This window comes from Colias philodice, chromosome 17, assembly GCF_061535455.1.
Source record: "Colias philodice isolate Cphi_HAF_F1 chromosome 17, ilColPhil1 Martin Lab GWU primary, whole genome shotgun sequence".
Classification (NCBI taxonomy): domain Eukaryota; kingdom Metazoa; phylum Arthropoda; class Insecta; order Lepidoptera; family Pieridae; genus Colias; species Colias philodice.
Window position 1 is genome coordinate 694,655 of NC_143102.1, and position 16,823 is coordinate 711,477.

Below are 16,823 nucleotides of genomic sequence, written 5' to 3' on the forward strand. Positions count from 1 at the left end.
TTGAATAAAATATCAATGACCAAAGGTACTAAGTATACGTTTTGTTTTTATGAATAAAATCCTATGATTATTTATGAAATGTGATGTTTAAATTGACGGATTTATCAGTTGCTAAATCCTATTTAATATTTACTGTCTTCCCAAGGGTACCCGTTTACACATTTATCATATCCATTAATAGCTTTAAGGACACAAACTTTTCATAGCGCATCAATAAATCGCACACATCCACTCAACGCGAAACCACTATTTATAAACGAATAAACATCCAAAGCGATAACCGCACTAATCAGTGTTGTTTAAAGAAAATTGAACCGTGTTACAATAGACAACGGTTACAAATCGCGTGCGTTGATTAGCGGGCAGAACGGTACGCAAAATGCGGGCGCACGCTGCGCCGTCTGCGGTGCACTGAAATGTTTACAATGTATTAGAAGCAAGTGTTGTATGAGAACGACAATTTAACGACGACCCCTCTGTGTTTAAATTACATTTCTTGGTATATATCTAAATAGAATTTCCCTTGTGGTAACCAACGAGCAATGGACTTGACAAGTAGAGTTGAACTCGAAGTGTCTAGACTCTAGCCGTTTTAGTATATGTGGGATGCGAGACCGTTGCATCCGACATGTATTCAAGATTTAGGGAATAACGTATTCAACTTGTTTATGAATTACAAATAAACGTCCTATAAATACAATGCATTGACGTACATTCCGGCGATTGTTCTATTTAAAATTGTGACGGTAAATACAAATAATAGAGATTAGCTATTTGGGGATATTTATGGAATTGTCACTAGGAAGGACGAAAAGTTATCATACAATGTTTTTAACTCCTTAAAAATATTAAACAAACTCTAGTATATTTATTAAGGTAACAAATAATAATTATATTTGGTAAAAATAATTTAATGAGGACATTTAGCTTTCGTCTTGCATTAATGATTCAGTGGTATTTTCCTTAGGTTCTCCCAACAATTTCAATATAGCTTATCTTCGTGTGAATTGAAACCGCAATGCTTATTGAACCTTTTCATTTATATGTTATGCAGACAAAATATGTAGTTGAGTAGTAGATGCCTTCCATACTCTGTAGGACTATCCTATTTTCCAAACTCGGGTGTCCTGGTCTTAAACAGCATAACACAGAGATAGTTAGAAGATAAGTTAGTAGTAGTGGTATTTGAATGGACTCAATTGTATCACATGGACACATGTTTTCTCTAACACATGAGACCACCAACGCATGTACATACAAGTTAACATCTTATAATAATTATAATTGTCCCAGCCAATTATAGGACGGAAACATAATTGAAACAGACAGACAAGCGTAACAAACGCATATATATGTGAACGGAACTACACGTCTCTTCGACAATTTATCGCGTGGAGATACACTTAGATTGATTTAAACGGTGCTTTTACATTTTTATATTTGTTTTGTACGTCTGCTTGCCTTTTTAATTGATTACCTATAACGAAGACGCACATCGTCTGTGTTGTACAGTGTACAAAAAAGGCAATGGTCGTAAGGTCGTAAGTAAAAAATCACCATAATCAACACGTAAATTTTACAAATTTCTTCATCTCGGAGTGATGCTGACTTTCCTTGTTAATTAATATTTGGGTCATCAATTAACATACATGAGTAGGCAGATGAATTTCAAAGTAAATGGACTAGACAAGTACCTACGTGATCAAACTTAGAAGCTCTCGGTTCAGGCAATCATGAATTATAAACAGCCTATTTACATTAGTGGTTAATAAGTTTACACGTAACCGCGACCCACTTCAGTATCCTGACGATCTAAAATCGCCGCGCCATAAAATTGTATCTTTCCTAAATTTAGACCACTGCATCCTGTCTGTAAGTACGAGGAACAAAAACATCACCTTCCCCTAATTTCAAAACATGGTTTACTTATAGATTAAGCATATAATTTATAGACTAACCAATAATAAAACGTCTTAAACTATAATCTAGCCGTTGATGAAGTTCCTATTTTCAATTAGAATTTATTTCGGAAAGCAATGCTTAACATTAAGACTTAATTCTTTTTCAAATTCAAATATAATTGTCTTTATTTCCGTAATATATAGATGAAATATTTAATGTACCTAATAACTTTTATAATGCCTGTTGTAATTAATCAGAACTCTTTAATGATAAGAGCACACACATTTCTTTTCTGTTTAATTGTATAGATATATTGTGTATAGAAGAAGATATCGCCTAATTTTATTATTAATCTTTGTGAATGTAGTGTTCATCTGTAATAGTTGTGCATAATAATGTGTAAATCCTATGTTACTGTTTTACGTGAATGATACATATGTAACAACTGGTGATGAACCTTTTTAATAAATAAAATAAAATAAAAATAGTGAACATAAATCGCAGTAAGATTAATATTTAAATGTAAATGTTTTTTGTTAAGTTTTGTTGACGGTACGAAAGTAGTAAGAAAATATATCCAAAAACCAAACCACAAATTAAACTGCACACAAGGACGGAGTAAGTAATGTTTCAAAATTTGATTAAAAAATCATTAACCAAATGTTTAAACTTTTTAATGAATTCAAAAAGGATTGTATTCTTTAAAAATTCCTTATAAGTACAGCCCTACGCTACACTGCACCAAACTTAATACACCCACCTAACATACGAATTTCACAATCTCATAATATTCCATGAATGAAACAAAAAATTATAAACAATCGACATCCGACCCCTCTCTCAAGGACCCAGGAACACGTGTCCTCTGACACAAGAGTGCGTAGCCATTGTGGCATCTTTACAACTTACAAGGACCCTCATTGAGTTTGTGCTCGGTTGACAAAACAGTTTTTTTGAAACACTCTTTGGAATGACTCATTTTGACAGACGTCATGGGAAGATGATAGTAATACCATTTATTTAGGCTAGATATCCACTATTTATAAAACATGTATGGAGGTATGTAACATAGAGACAACTGTATTTGTAACGATAGTTTTTTACAATTGATTGTATAAAAATATCAGTATAATACAAATTTTATTTCTTTTAATCCTTACAGCTGTTACAACAAACAAATAACTTCTGGTACTTTAGCAATAGGACCGCCTCACGAACTTTCCACATCAAATGATAATTCGTCTCTCAAAAGTTCTCTGACATTCGCTCAAGAATTTCAATTCCAGAAGCTGCTTCCTTTACAGTCTTAGTTACTTCTTTATAGCGTCGTTACATAATTCCTTAAAAGGGATCGTGCTACATCTCAAAGCGGTGTAATTCGTACAAAACACGGAAGTCTGGTCCGAGGAAGCGTTACATTTAACTGCAACTAACTATCTACGAATTGACGCGTTCCCGGAAATTTTGTTTATGTACTTTTTTAGTGCAGTTTAAATCAAATAATAAATGTTTAGGATTGTGTTAGAGCAAAAAAATTCCAACTTTACGCATTATAATTTCAAAGAAAGTTTTAGACCGTGTTTTCATACGAAATACGGTTCATTCTTTGAAGGAATGATTTCTAAAATGGAATAAAGAATATTGCCACCTCGAGCATTGATGAAATATGTTAACTTCTACACTATATAAATAAATCATTTAAAGCTAAAACTAAACCCAAAATATTAAACAAACAACACATCAATAAAAAGCACTATCGAGAAAGAATAGTAAAAGCTACTGAAACATGAAAGAATTAGTTCCCATGATAACTTCCAAAGCATATTTGACCGCCAGTAATGTCCTAGATAAGCGACTAAAACATTTGCTATCGGAATCTAATTTGTTACGTAAATATCAATTAGATTTGTGTACATTGACGATTCGTTTGTACGCTCGTGTACAGAAGCATAATTGCGACACGCAATGCATGATTTCAACTTGATTGATGCAATTATTTAATACTTATCACGTATCCTATGACCATTGCATTACCTATGCGGTTACCGAATTATAAGTTTATAACCAACTTTATAAAGAACTTACACAGTGAAAACAATTTAGTGTAAAGAAAAAACGAATTAAGTACTTTTGCCGTTTTAAGACTAACTAAAAATAAAATATACTAATAAATTTCAGCAACTAATTTATACTAACTACCCAGAACAGCTGGTTGAAACACTGGTTTGAAAAATTATGGTACGTTAATGCGGTTTGCACTTCAAAAGCTTTAGTCTATGCTCAGCTAGCACATATTATACGCAGTTCAACGCACACCATTTTCAGTTCATGCATTGAGCACTTATTCTAATATGTTAAATAATTTTAATGCTTCAGCGAGCAATCCGAATAATTAGTATGGAATAGATAATTTTAAAACTTGATGCCTAGGCGTTTCGAAAATAGGATTATGATATACATATACGAATAAACATTGGCCTACTAGATTTAGAAACGGTCAACATTCCTAGAAGAGAACATGGAAGCTCACAACTAATGACATAACCTAAAACTTTTTAACACGAAGAAATAAAATCAAACATCTTCCACTTTCCCACACACCTGTACTGTAGCAATAAACGAATTCAACTAGCATGTTATCTCAAGCATGCTAATGTAGAACCACACAGGAGCACATCTGGCACTCGGGCGGCTGTTACAAAACCTCGTTATCGGACCATTTTAACTATAATAATTATTACCATTTTATAGTACTCTACATTACTTCCTGAGAGATACACTTGCATAAAAATAAAGGCCGTTAGGATATTTTGCTAAACTTATCAGGCACGGGCCAATTCCATGTTAAAATTATTTAGCTACTACCAAACTGACGTCGTCAGGCATCAAACAGACTGTCAAATGCGCCAAGTTTACACATATAATATAACTAGATTTCCGCCCGCGGCTTCGCCCGCGTTTTCAAAGGAAAACCCGCATAGTTCCCGTTCCCGTGGGATTTCCGGGATAAAACCTATCCTATGTGTTATTCTGATGTATAAGCTATATTGTGGTAAAGTTTCATTCAAATCCATTCAGTAGTTTTTACGTGAAAGAGTAACAAACATCCATACAAACTTTCGCCTTTATAATATTAGTAGGATATCTGTAAATTTAGAAAACTATAGCGCGACCGAAGAATACTCCAAAACACGCCACCCTACATGCAAATCATTGCTCACACACTCCATAGCTGACAATTCTCATGAAGAGCCGTACCGACTGCGCACACGCATTTAATTATCCTCCGGGAGCAATAAATGCTAGCCGGTATAATTAGCTGGACAGGTCACTCACCCACAGTTAACACCACACATAAAAACGTAATAACTATGAGAACACTGAAAATAGGCAGGTTGTAGAACATTGTTATGTCGATATTACATAATAAAGTGGAATCGATTAAAAATTACATATTCTAGTTATAACATTCTTGTTGTAGTTATCTATACGTCAATTTGTGACTGCAAGAATTATGTGATAGGCCAACGAAATCTGTTTCTTTCGCTTGCATCCCCTTTTATTTATATTAACCAGGTAGGACAGTAATTTATATGTAAACAATTAACCAATAATAAAATAACCCGTGTTTTTACATTAAACCATATCGTACCTAAACATACCCCATTTGACTAAAACAGATGGGCTTTCCTATAAAGCTCAATCTACACCGAACGATAAATATTGACAGACTTGACATAATGTCTCTTCAATCAATTAGTGTTGACAACTTGCGCTGTCAACACATGACAATATAGCTTAGAATTTAGATAGAATAGCTGTTAGCTATCCCTTCAAAGAGATAAATAAATGTTTGAGTTTGAGTTTAAAATGGCTCTGAATAGAATCGATTCATTCCCTTTCGTAAAAATACCTCAGGTTAATAAATATCTTAGTTTTTCATACAGATGTAATATAATAATGACACTTAAAAAATAAATTTTGCGTTTTTAAAAATCGCATTCAAATCAGATGATGCCACAGACAGACATCCATTTAAACTTACAAAACTCTTCAAAGAATAAAGTGTGTGGTCTATCCACTTTAATAACTTTCTATTATATTTATATTGGCAATATAGATGATCATTATTGTTTACGCTTCCGTTATAGATATTATTGTATACAAAGATAACCTCTTCATTAAGCTATCACCTCGATCCGCTACAAGACTGTGCATGTACTTATTAGTATTTACTAATAACCTATTTCTCTTTGGAAATATGAATCAAACCAAGTTTAATTCATGTTAATATTATACGCAAATTAGAGATGTCACAAAGTCCGATTATAAATTACTGAACAAAATACTGTATATGAAATATTATGTATTTAAAATTTGTTGCATTATATTTAAGTAAGATATTACAAATAATTAAAAAGTTCCAACTAGAGCTAAATCCTTAAACTATACGTTCGTTATAAAACTGTTCAAACAATCTCCAATCCCAACAAAACACCAACAAATCAACAATTAGTTAAACCATCGATACATCAACCGATCAGTCCGCGCTCCGTCAATCACGGGAGCGCCACAAAATAAGCCCAAAAAGCTCGAATAACTGCGAAATGACGGTGTTTCGAGTTTCTTCGAGAACAAATAAATAAATATAACATACATCTATGGAGGGTAGTCTATAAATACGGCCCACCCTCGCATACTGAACGCGTGACTCGTGAAATTCGCTCTAACCATTAATCTGATGGACGATGGTCAAATAACGTCTGCACTGCGGGATAATTGTTTACGACTAAAGTAATTATAGATCTGGTTTCACTGTAATTGTAGTTTTTGTTTAGTTTGTAATATTAGAATATCGCCATTATTTGCTGAGTGCAGCTAGTAAGTACATGAAATTCGAAAAAAAAAACAACCAGTACCAATTGCTTTCAACAAGATAATCCAAAGAAAATTTAAATAACAATGGTAAATATAACACAGATAATTCTTACATATGGTTTTTAAACTGATGCTCGAATTCACATTAAAATTACTTTTCTATCTATCTAACTACGTATCTTTTTAATCGCATACAATAAAATAACACAATACAAGAACAACTCACCTCTTTCTCCTGCTGCGATTTATCCCCATGTATCTTCTCCCGCAGAGCCACCAGCTCGAGTGGCCAGCTGGACAGCTCCGCGTCGGGGTCCGACAGGAGCACCTGGGTTCAAATGGTACTATTGAAGTATAGGTTTGTAGTTTTATCTGCTAAAATTTGTTCATTTATAACTATATAGAGAGTAAAAAGGAAGAGCGAATTTTGTAACAGTGCGCATATTATGTGGAAAATTATGATACGATAAATTGTATAGCCTAGTTAAGTAAAATTATATGAATTCCTTTCAGCTATCACTTTGTTTTTTGGACAATTATAAAGTTAAGTAAAGGGCCGCACTTTAATATCGCAATGTGAATGATGTATGAATGTTATGAAATAAATAATAAGATACAGATCGAGATACAGAAGATTTATTAAGAACTAGCGGTCCGCCCCGGCTTCGCCCGTGGTACATATTTACGTTTTCTCTACATAAAAACCATACTCGTACTTCAAGGAATATAATAAAAAAAGAATTATCGAAATCGGTTCAGCGGTTCTCGAGTTATGCGCTTACCGACATATTTTGCGATTCATTTTTATATATAAGAATAAGATTATACAGAGAAAATCGGTAGATTGTTGAAATGCGAAAGGTAGATTAAAATTCTAGACACCAGAGCATTCCCTCCACGATTTTCTCATGAAGTAAAACGTAATGATTTACGTCATTTCTATTCCTACACATCACATGTTCAAAATGTAAACAATGGCAAAAGCCAAAAGTTTTTTGCAGTATCGTATCTAAGACTCAATAAAGAATTGCTGTATAAATACTAAATACTAAGTACTATTCCTTTCATCTTTTCTCTTTCATTTAACATTGTCTCAGATACACTTATCATGACACTTTTCAAGATAAGAGTAATATGAGTAACGTCACTATACGCTAGGATCAACCATCATCGCCAACCAAAGAAAATCAAGCAAAAAATGCACTTACAACACAATCACTAATCACACTCATTATTCACTTCACTTTTTAACCAAAAATCACAAAAACACTCGACTTTCAAGCTTCAATAGCAATCACAAACTGTCGAGAGGTCCAAGAGTTGACCCGCACCTTATCACAAGCGCTGATTGTATAAACAAACACATTTATATTGGGACCTATTGTATATAGCATAAGTCTGTAATTATTACGGTACTAATTATTGTATTGTTCTAATTAAGTAATGACTGGATTGTTTATTTTTTCAATCACTTTTTAAATCACCCCTTTGTAATAGCTGTTTGTTGATATTCGAAAATAAGTTATTAATCTGTTTTTTAGACCTCATTAAATACATTTAGATTGTTAACAGTATTTAATCGCAAGTTAATAACAACCATTAAATTAATTTCAGGTTCATTGAAGCCATAAAGACTCTTTATAATCAAGGGTTTTTTTAAATAATACAAATACATAGTACAGAGTCGATGTTAATTTATTAACAACATGTTCCAATTGTATCAAGTTCACGAAATTTTGCAATCATAATCATCGAAATGTTTATTTACTCAATTATTATTATAGTTGCTGACAGTTGTTACTGACCTACCGAACTACGTAAACACAAACTGTATATATACAATTAACATCAAGGAAAATTTGGTCTCTCGATATAGATCAAGACACAAATGAGGACATTTTTAAAAATAAATTAAATAAGTATAGAAAGACAGAGAAAAATAACAGACTTTTTTTGAAAAAGATATCACACGCTGACCACATTCGAATACAGCGCAACAATGTAGAACGCCAATGATCATATAAGGCCACAATTTCAAGCGTTCCACAGAAATAAGAAAACAAGTGATCCAGACAGCGTGGTCAGGAACCGGGTCATTCACGCGAAAAATGCCAGCTTATCTGGCGGCACTCCAACCAAACGCCACTATATTTCAAAATGGCATCGATGACTCTGATCCTTGAAATAGACTCAATGAGTTTCCACAATTCTATTTATCTCCACTCTAAATTCGGTCTTTTTCTTTTTCTCGTGCATTTTTGCTTAACGACGAAACCACCAAAGTGCAAGATACTGAAAGATGGTTTCTAATCCAATGAATGTCATGTTTGAGCGCTTGATTGAAATAAAAGGGAAGAATTTGTATTTATAAATTGAATCTCTACTACTCCTCATAAACCCATTTCATTCTGAAAATGTCATCACGACGCAAATAATTTTAGCACTAATCCAGTCGCATTTGGTTAAAGCTTTTTAGCCGTTTATTAAAACGACTGTAAATGCTATATACGTATTTTCAGTGAGTAGAAACTGACTTTATTAAAACTGAAGTCAAAAATTAACACGATTTTTTTTATTAAAGTGAAACTTTTATAACATCGTCTCAAACTTTTTGGTCTGTGTAGCGCATGTCGCGTGTCGATACACGCGACATGCGCTACACAAAGCAGTGTTCGGAACCGTTCGAACAGTTTTACTTTTACCGTGGTTTCATAAAACCACACAACATTTTTTCAGTTTTAAGTTCACCAACAATGGTTAATGGATAAAGCACTAATTATTTATTTATTATTCAAAGAGAGACAAGTCACATCATTTATTATCAACAACATACAACAGGCTGAATGGTTAACGTACACTTGGCCATACCATGGCTGGATGCTTTGGAAGAGGTATCTACCACCCTAACTCATTGAATGGCAGAAAAAAAAATTATCCACGTAAAATGTAACCCTATAAGAATATACCATACTGAAAACCTTTTAATTGTGTTAGCCCAATGTCAATTACCACAGTCTCTAATCAACACCACAATGTTGACATATTAATAGTATGCCTTTGATCTCCTTTTCTTTTATTATCATTCTCATACTATAATAGATGCATCCTAGATATGCTTCAAGTACCAACTGTAGAGAGAATGCTTATTGCCATTGTGATATAACCATTACATTGCGGTTGCATATCATGTTTTTTTTATCAACAACACCATACTTTTTTAATTTATAAAAACAAGAACTTACTCTGCGTGAACAGTATAAATGATTACGATCCGGCATCCTCACATTCTTGCACACTTATTTAACCACTATCTTAAACACAACACAAATATTCTCTCTTTTCTCCAAGATAACAAATAATAACCTCAAAAAAGCGCGGCAAATCAGTTGCGGACAAAACGTAATAGTCACAACAACCACGGACCTTGCTCTAGTTGTGTAGTAAAGAACCTCGACTTTCTGGTTGTGCTTTTATGATTGGCGTTTGGCCAACAATGGTTGAATAAAATAAAGACTAAACGTATTATAGAAGCTGGTGTCAGTGGCTTTTAATGCGTATGTTGGTTATGGAAGAGGCTAATGATTACGCCACAATATTTCAACAGGTAAACTTTATAAGTGAAGAAACTGGTGGGTCATACGAAAGTAAAGGGTACAAAAAATCTAAATCTGAAAGTCAATGAAAATGTACATTGAAATGAAATGGATCCTTTAAACATGGAAGATGTTCCTAAATAAAAATAACGTCACTTGAGTTAGAATTACAAGCAAAAATAAAGCATAGGAAACTAGGTCCATAAAACTGGCATATCAAGATCAGTTAAAATAACTATAAACTCGAGGTGGCTCAGTTAAATCGGACTAGACTAGATAAACAAATTAGCAAACGCGACCCACATACACTTGGCATCTCTTAAGATTTCCGGGTTTGACGATCTGCAAAGTTAATAATTGTCAAAGTTCTACGAATCTTTGCCAACAACATATGAATGAGGTGCACTAAAATTTTACAGGATATCGGTATAATAACATTAATAACTATATTGGCCACCGTAATTAAACAAATATTTATAACCATGAAATCGTTTCTGGCTCACTACAATTTAATAGAATAAAGTCTACAATTTTACATTTGAATCAAATATAAAAAAAGATTATTTTTTTTAGTAAAAAAAATAGTTATTGTCTGGTTGACTTGAGCCCACCGCTAGATTATCTTTTAACATTTTCATATTGTCCACAATACACACATATACAAAATTCGCAATCCGTATAAAAATAAATTTATAAAGTTCATAATATGAAAACGTAGACTAAGCTTGTCCATGACAGTCACACGGTCAGTCACAGAGCACATGGATCGCCGAATTTAAGATTCAAACAAAGTCGTAAAATTCAATCATACTTCCATCCATCTGATCAAGGAAATAAAACATTTAAATCCATTCTATTTCAACCGCTTACCAAACGATATTATAATAGACACTAGGCAATTCCCACAAGAAATATAAATCGCGAATCGCGATTCCATTTTAAAAGACTGGCATGTGCTTTTGGCATAATACTTCGTTACATTATGAATTACGTCTATGCTTATTAGTTCATTGAAATGTTACATTTTTTAGGCCTAACCTCGCATTTTTTAGAGGACGCAATTTTGTTTTTTTGATATGTAGGGGGGGTCAGTGTTAAGCTAAAACCAAGTTTGTGGAGTCGCCACCCTTGTCCCACGGCCGCCATCTTGAAAATAGCGGTTGGAATGGTTTTAACGATATATCTCTTTATTTATTTGATAAAAAAATATTGTTCACATTATTTGTTGCAAATTAAATTATCTACAACTTTGGTCCAGTAACTTTTTGTCGTAGAACTATAAATAAAAAAGTTATAAGCGAAAATGTTCAGAAATTAGAGATGTTTATATTTTTCAATAAAACTTTTTTTTATAATTTTACGAAGAAATGATATAAGACCATTTTTGTAGATTGTTTTTCGAGGAACAACTTTTATATACAACATTTTTTCATTACGTCAATAGCTAAGGTTTTACAGCGCTCAGAAGTGGGTACTATTTTTCAGTAGTAACTATACATAATATATTGGCTATTGGCTCTTTTCCCAGACTCCACAACAATGGAAGCACACTGCAGAACATTTCAGCCCAGCTTTTCGACGTAAAAAAAACGCGCTTCTAGACTCTATCTCCTGGGTGGTGGGGAAAAGATTCAATAATTAATTATTAATAATATTGCAAAATTAATTATTAAAAATATTATAATAACAAAAAAAACAATTACTGATGACAAATTATTATTTACACACATAATATAAGTATACTGAAAATTAGTACTCACTTCGGAGCGCTGTAAAACCTTAGCTATTTACTTAATGACAAAATGTTGTATATAAAAGTTGTTCCTCGAAAAACAATCTACAAAAATGGTCTGATATCATTTCTTCGTAAAATTAGAAAAAAAAGTTTTATTGAAAAATATAAATATCTCTAATTTCTGAACATTTTCACTTATAACTTTTTTATTTATAGTTCTATGACAAAAAGTTACTGGACCAAAGTTGTAGAGAATTTAATTTGCAACAAATAATGTTACTCAATGTTTTTCATCAAATAAATAGTTTAAGAGATATATCGTAAAAACCATATCAACCGCTATTTTCAAGATGGCGGCCGTGGGACAAGGGTGGCGACCCCACAAACTTGTTGATAGCTTCATACTGACCCCCCCTACACATCAAAAAAATAAAATTGCGTCCTCTAAAAAATGCAACCCCAAATGTAACTTTTCAATGGAGTATATATTTTTCTTAACTGTGGGATAATATTTACGATCAAATAAATCTAATTTTATCAATTTATCCAGATGCAAATTAAATTATTGAAGAGGAAAATATGTAAATACATATTGGAAATAATTGTAATTTATAAAAAAATGTTATTTAGGTATTTGTGGACAGAATGTTTTACTAGGGCTTAAAATTATTATTTTAAAAACGACAACTAGGACGTAAAAGAGAATTCGTAAAGGAGAAACAAAGAGAAGAGTATTAGAACTGGAAAAGTACAAGAAATAGAATGGATATTATAAAAAACAAAATTATTCAATCTATTATAAATTACATAATATGCTCAATAGAATGCTTACTAAATTTTTAGGGGCAATATAAACATTAGAAAAGAAAATAAAGCGAACGAATCATAAAAATTGTCTATAAGCTATTTATGTCTATTATAATTTACATGAATAAAATTTAAGTTGCAAATTAATAACAATTTAAAAGGTACTTATATTTTATGAAAAATGTTTAAAGATTTGTCGTTACCTTACAATACAAAAAATGTAACGACAAGAAAAATGTATTTTAAAGCGTGTTATAGATACCCACGAGTTCCCAATTTGTCAAAAATAATAAATAAGAACTTCGCTCTGTTGAGGATCAAACAAGAGTAAAGGTAAGAAGAACTAAATCGCATGTCGTAAGTCATAAATCGCAACTGTAGCAAATAGGATTTTTTATAAGCGTTTTTCTTTATACACATTTATGACTCTATAGGGCTTTATAGACTGGGGTAGAAGCCTTTGAAAATAATGAAAAGATAAAAAAAATCGCAGTCGGATGAAACCCATTAGAAAAGGAGGGGAATATGATAAAAATGTAAAGAAAAATAAATTACGGTCAATCCGAGTTCGGGAAGCGGGAGGGGGGAGCTTTTAAGAGAAAAAAATGGTTTCTCTCGATTTCCGACAAAACTACAAGTCCTATAGAAAAAAGTTCAATGGCAAAGTTATAGGTAATTAAAAGTTCTACAACTTTTGTATTCACAATTTTTTCACATAACCTAAAAATTTAGGTGAAAAATTCAAAAAACCAAGTTTTTGGTCTTTTATTTCTATCTACTTCAAAATTTATTTTTTTTCTACGAAATTTGGTGGAAACTTACTTTATTATGTCCCAAATACACTGTAATTTATTTGATTGAAAATATTTATTTTTTCGCCTTATTTTGAAATTATACCAAAAAAACCGGCCAAGTGCGAGTCGGGCTCGCGCACAAAGGGTTCCGTAGCAGCAAATATAATAAATTACAGTTAAATCAACCTATCTCAAAAACTATAAGAGATACTTTGATCAAACCAAAAATCGTTGAAAGAGTTAATTAGCATGCATCACCTCTATTTTTTTTAGAATTTTATACCCCGTAGTTATAAAAATAGAGGGGGGGGGACATACTTTTTACGACTTTGAGAGCTGATATCTCAAAAACCGTTCACTTTAAGAAAAATGTTTTTTAGAAAACTTTATATCATTTTAAAAGACCTTTCCATTGATACCCCACACGGGTATGTACATCGAAAAAAAAAATTTCATCCCTCAGTTACATGTATGGGGGGCCCCACCCCCAATTCTTTTTTTTACTATTTAGTGTCATATTTTTGTAGCGGTTCATACAACACATATTCCCATCAAATTTCATCACTGTAGTACTTATAGTTTCCGAGTAAATCGGCTGTGACAGACGGACAGACGGACAGACGGACAGACGGACATGACGAAACTATAAGGGTTCCGTTTTTGCCATTTTGGCTACGGAACCCTAAAAACAACCTAATTTTCAATCGAAAAGTCACCCGTCAAAATATCAGTTTTTTTCAAAAACTTGGGGTGCCTTTTATTCATTGAAATCTCTACTTTCATATGGTGTAAAAAAAAAAAAACACCACCATAGTAAATGTTCTCAGGAAATGCATACAAACAGTGTGATAATGAGCTTTTACTAAATCAGGCACACTTCTTGAACTCTATATCTTCTCTTGTATCGGCTTTTCGGTAATATTTCAAAAGAAAAATAATTATCTGTTCTAAGTTTAATATTTTACAGCATATTCAAAAGCAAAATGATGTCGATAAAAACATTTCAGGTAGTTCGAGAAGTGTGCCTGATTTAGTAAAAGCTAATTTTCAGACTGTTTGTATGCATTTCCTGAGAACATTTACTATGGTGGTGTTTATTTTTTTTACACCATATGAAAGTAGAGATTTCAATGAATAAAAGGCACCCCAAGTTTTTGAAAAAAGCTGATATTTTGACGGGTGACTTTTCGATTGAAAATTAGGTTGTTTTTTTGGTATTCCATTCAAAATAAGGCGAAAAAATAAATATTTTCAATCAAATAAATTACAGTGTATTTGGGACATAATAAAGTAAGTTTCCACCAAATTTCGTAGAAAAAAAATAAATTTTGAAGTAGATAGAAATAAAAGACCAAAAACTTGGTTTTTTGAATTTTTCACCTAAATTTTTAGGTTATGTGAAAAAATTGTGAATATAAAAGTTGTAGAACTTTTCATTACCTATAACTTTGCCATTGAACTTTTTTCTATAGGACTTGTAGTTTTGTCGGAAATCGAGAGAAACCATTTTTTTCTCTTAAAAGCTCCCCCCTCCCGCTTCCCGAACTCGGATTGACCGTAATTTATTTTTCCTTACATTTTTATCATATTCCCCTCCTTTTCTAATGGGTTTCATCCGACTGCGATTTTTTTTTGTTTCAAAAATTATCTACTCTAGTATATTAGTGTATGATAATGTTACAAGACAGTTCTTCCCAACTCACTCCATCAAACATTCACACCCATTGAGGATTCTAGAATGTTCTAGAAGAAAAGAATCAAGTATGTAAATATAAAGCAGTTCCATACCTGCAGCTGTTCCTGCAGCTGGTCGAGCACCTGCTGGCGCACCGCCTCGTCGCGCCGCGCCTGACGTGCAGCGAGCGGTTAGTGCATGCGTGTGTACCGACAGTGGGGCGCTGTTGTCGAGCGGTAGTCGAGCGTTTGTCGAGCGTTTGTCGCGCGGTTGTCGCGCGTTTTTTTGTATAGATTTTAGGTTTTGTATATTTTTGAGGTGAGAGAATAACTTGGAAGATTGGAATTTTACTTTTTTAAGTAGCAAAAAAAATGTTGAATTAGCATTAAAAAACGTTAAAACTGTATTTTTAATGAATAAGCAGGTTACTAATGCATTTATCTAAATTTAATATTCAGTACTTTCGTGGATGATAGATCAGAACTTTTTTCATTTATTAGAAACACTCATTTTATATCAAAGGATTCAAAAATTATTTTTTTTAGAGGCAATCCAGAACAGATGAATATTTATCAAAAGCTAAAAGCACCCCACTGTCGTGTACCCAAACCATACGATGTATTATACATTAAACAACACACCAAGGGAAAAAATGGTTCACAAGTATATATTACGACCACAAATAACAGGAATTCAGTATCTACATATTAAATAAAACATAATTTAAATTTTAACTTTTAGGAATTATACTAAGATGATATTATGTTCTTCAAAGCATATAAATGACAAAAAATATTTTTCTTTTCTACGAGATCACTAGCAGTTTATTTGTGTCGTAATATATACTTAGCAAAATAGTAGAACTGTGACAACCCTGTAATAAATATTGATACAAAGTTAAAATGAATTTTTATGTAAGTGTTGTCCCAATTCAATAAAAGTGGTATGTATTTACAAATGAAATCTGTATACATTTAGGGGTTGAGTTAATTCAAAATTTGGGCAAAATTCATGCTTTCCTTGTAGCCAAAGGGAATAACTTTAAAACTAATTTGTCATTTAAAGTTAATATATAAGACTTTGATAAATATTATTATGCATTTATTATATTGTTGACAAGATATATTGGATAAGTTACTTTAAATAAATTATGGCACTTAAAAAAAGGATAGAAAGAAGGAAAGTGAAATAGCAAGAGTAAAAACAGCGAGGGAAAAAGAAGTAATAATTTTCTGATAGATTATCCTGCCTTTTGACTTTTGATATTGTAATTTTTTATTGTTATCTCAACAATTAAATATAATAACGAAATTTGAAAATTTTACTGAAGATTTTTGAGACATATCAAAGTATTAGTTAGTTCTTTAAAGAAACGAATCTTCAATGGCGGCGCTTATCATTCCCTCTCGCTCACACACGGCCGTACGGTATGCAAAAAA

At 32.4% G+C, this 16,823-nt stretch overlaps 1 protein-coding gene across 4 annotated transcripts in view; it reads right to left on the bottom strand.

Annotated features, from left to right (window-relative positions):
* Positions 1-16,823, bottom strand: part of LOC149480786 (uncharacterized) — a 72,789-nt gene that overhangs the window by 51,141 nt on the left and 4,825 nt on the right. For 3 of the 4 annotated variants that reach the window (XM_089705728.1, XM_089705726.1, XM_089705725.1), the window contains exons 7-8: positions 15,498-15,557; positions 7,007-7,108 (exon numbers count right to left, since the gene is read on the bottom strand). In XM_089705728.1, the coding sequence (XP_089561854.1) occupies positions 7,007-7,108; positions 15,498-15,557 (162 nt within the window). The remainder of the gene's footprint in view (positions 1-7,006; positions 7,109-15,497; positions 15,558-16,823) is intronic. The other variant, XM_089705727.1, reaches the window with a different exon arrangement.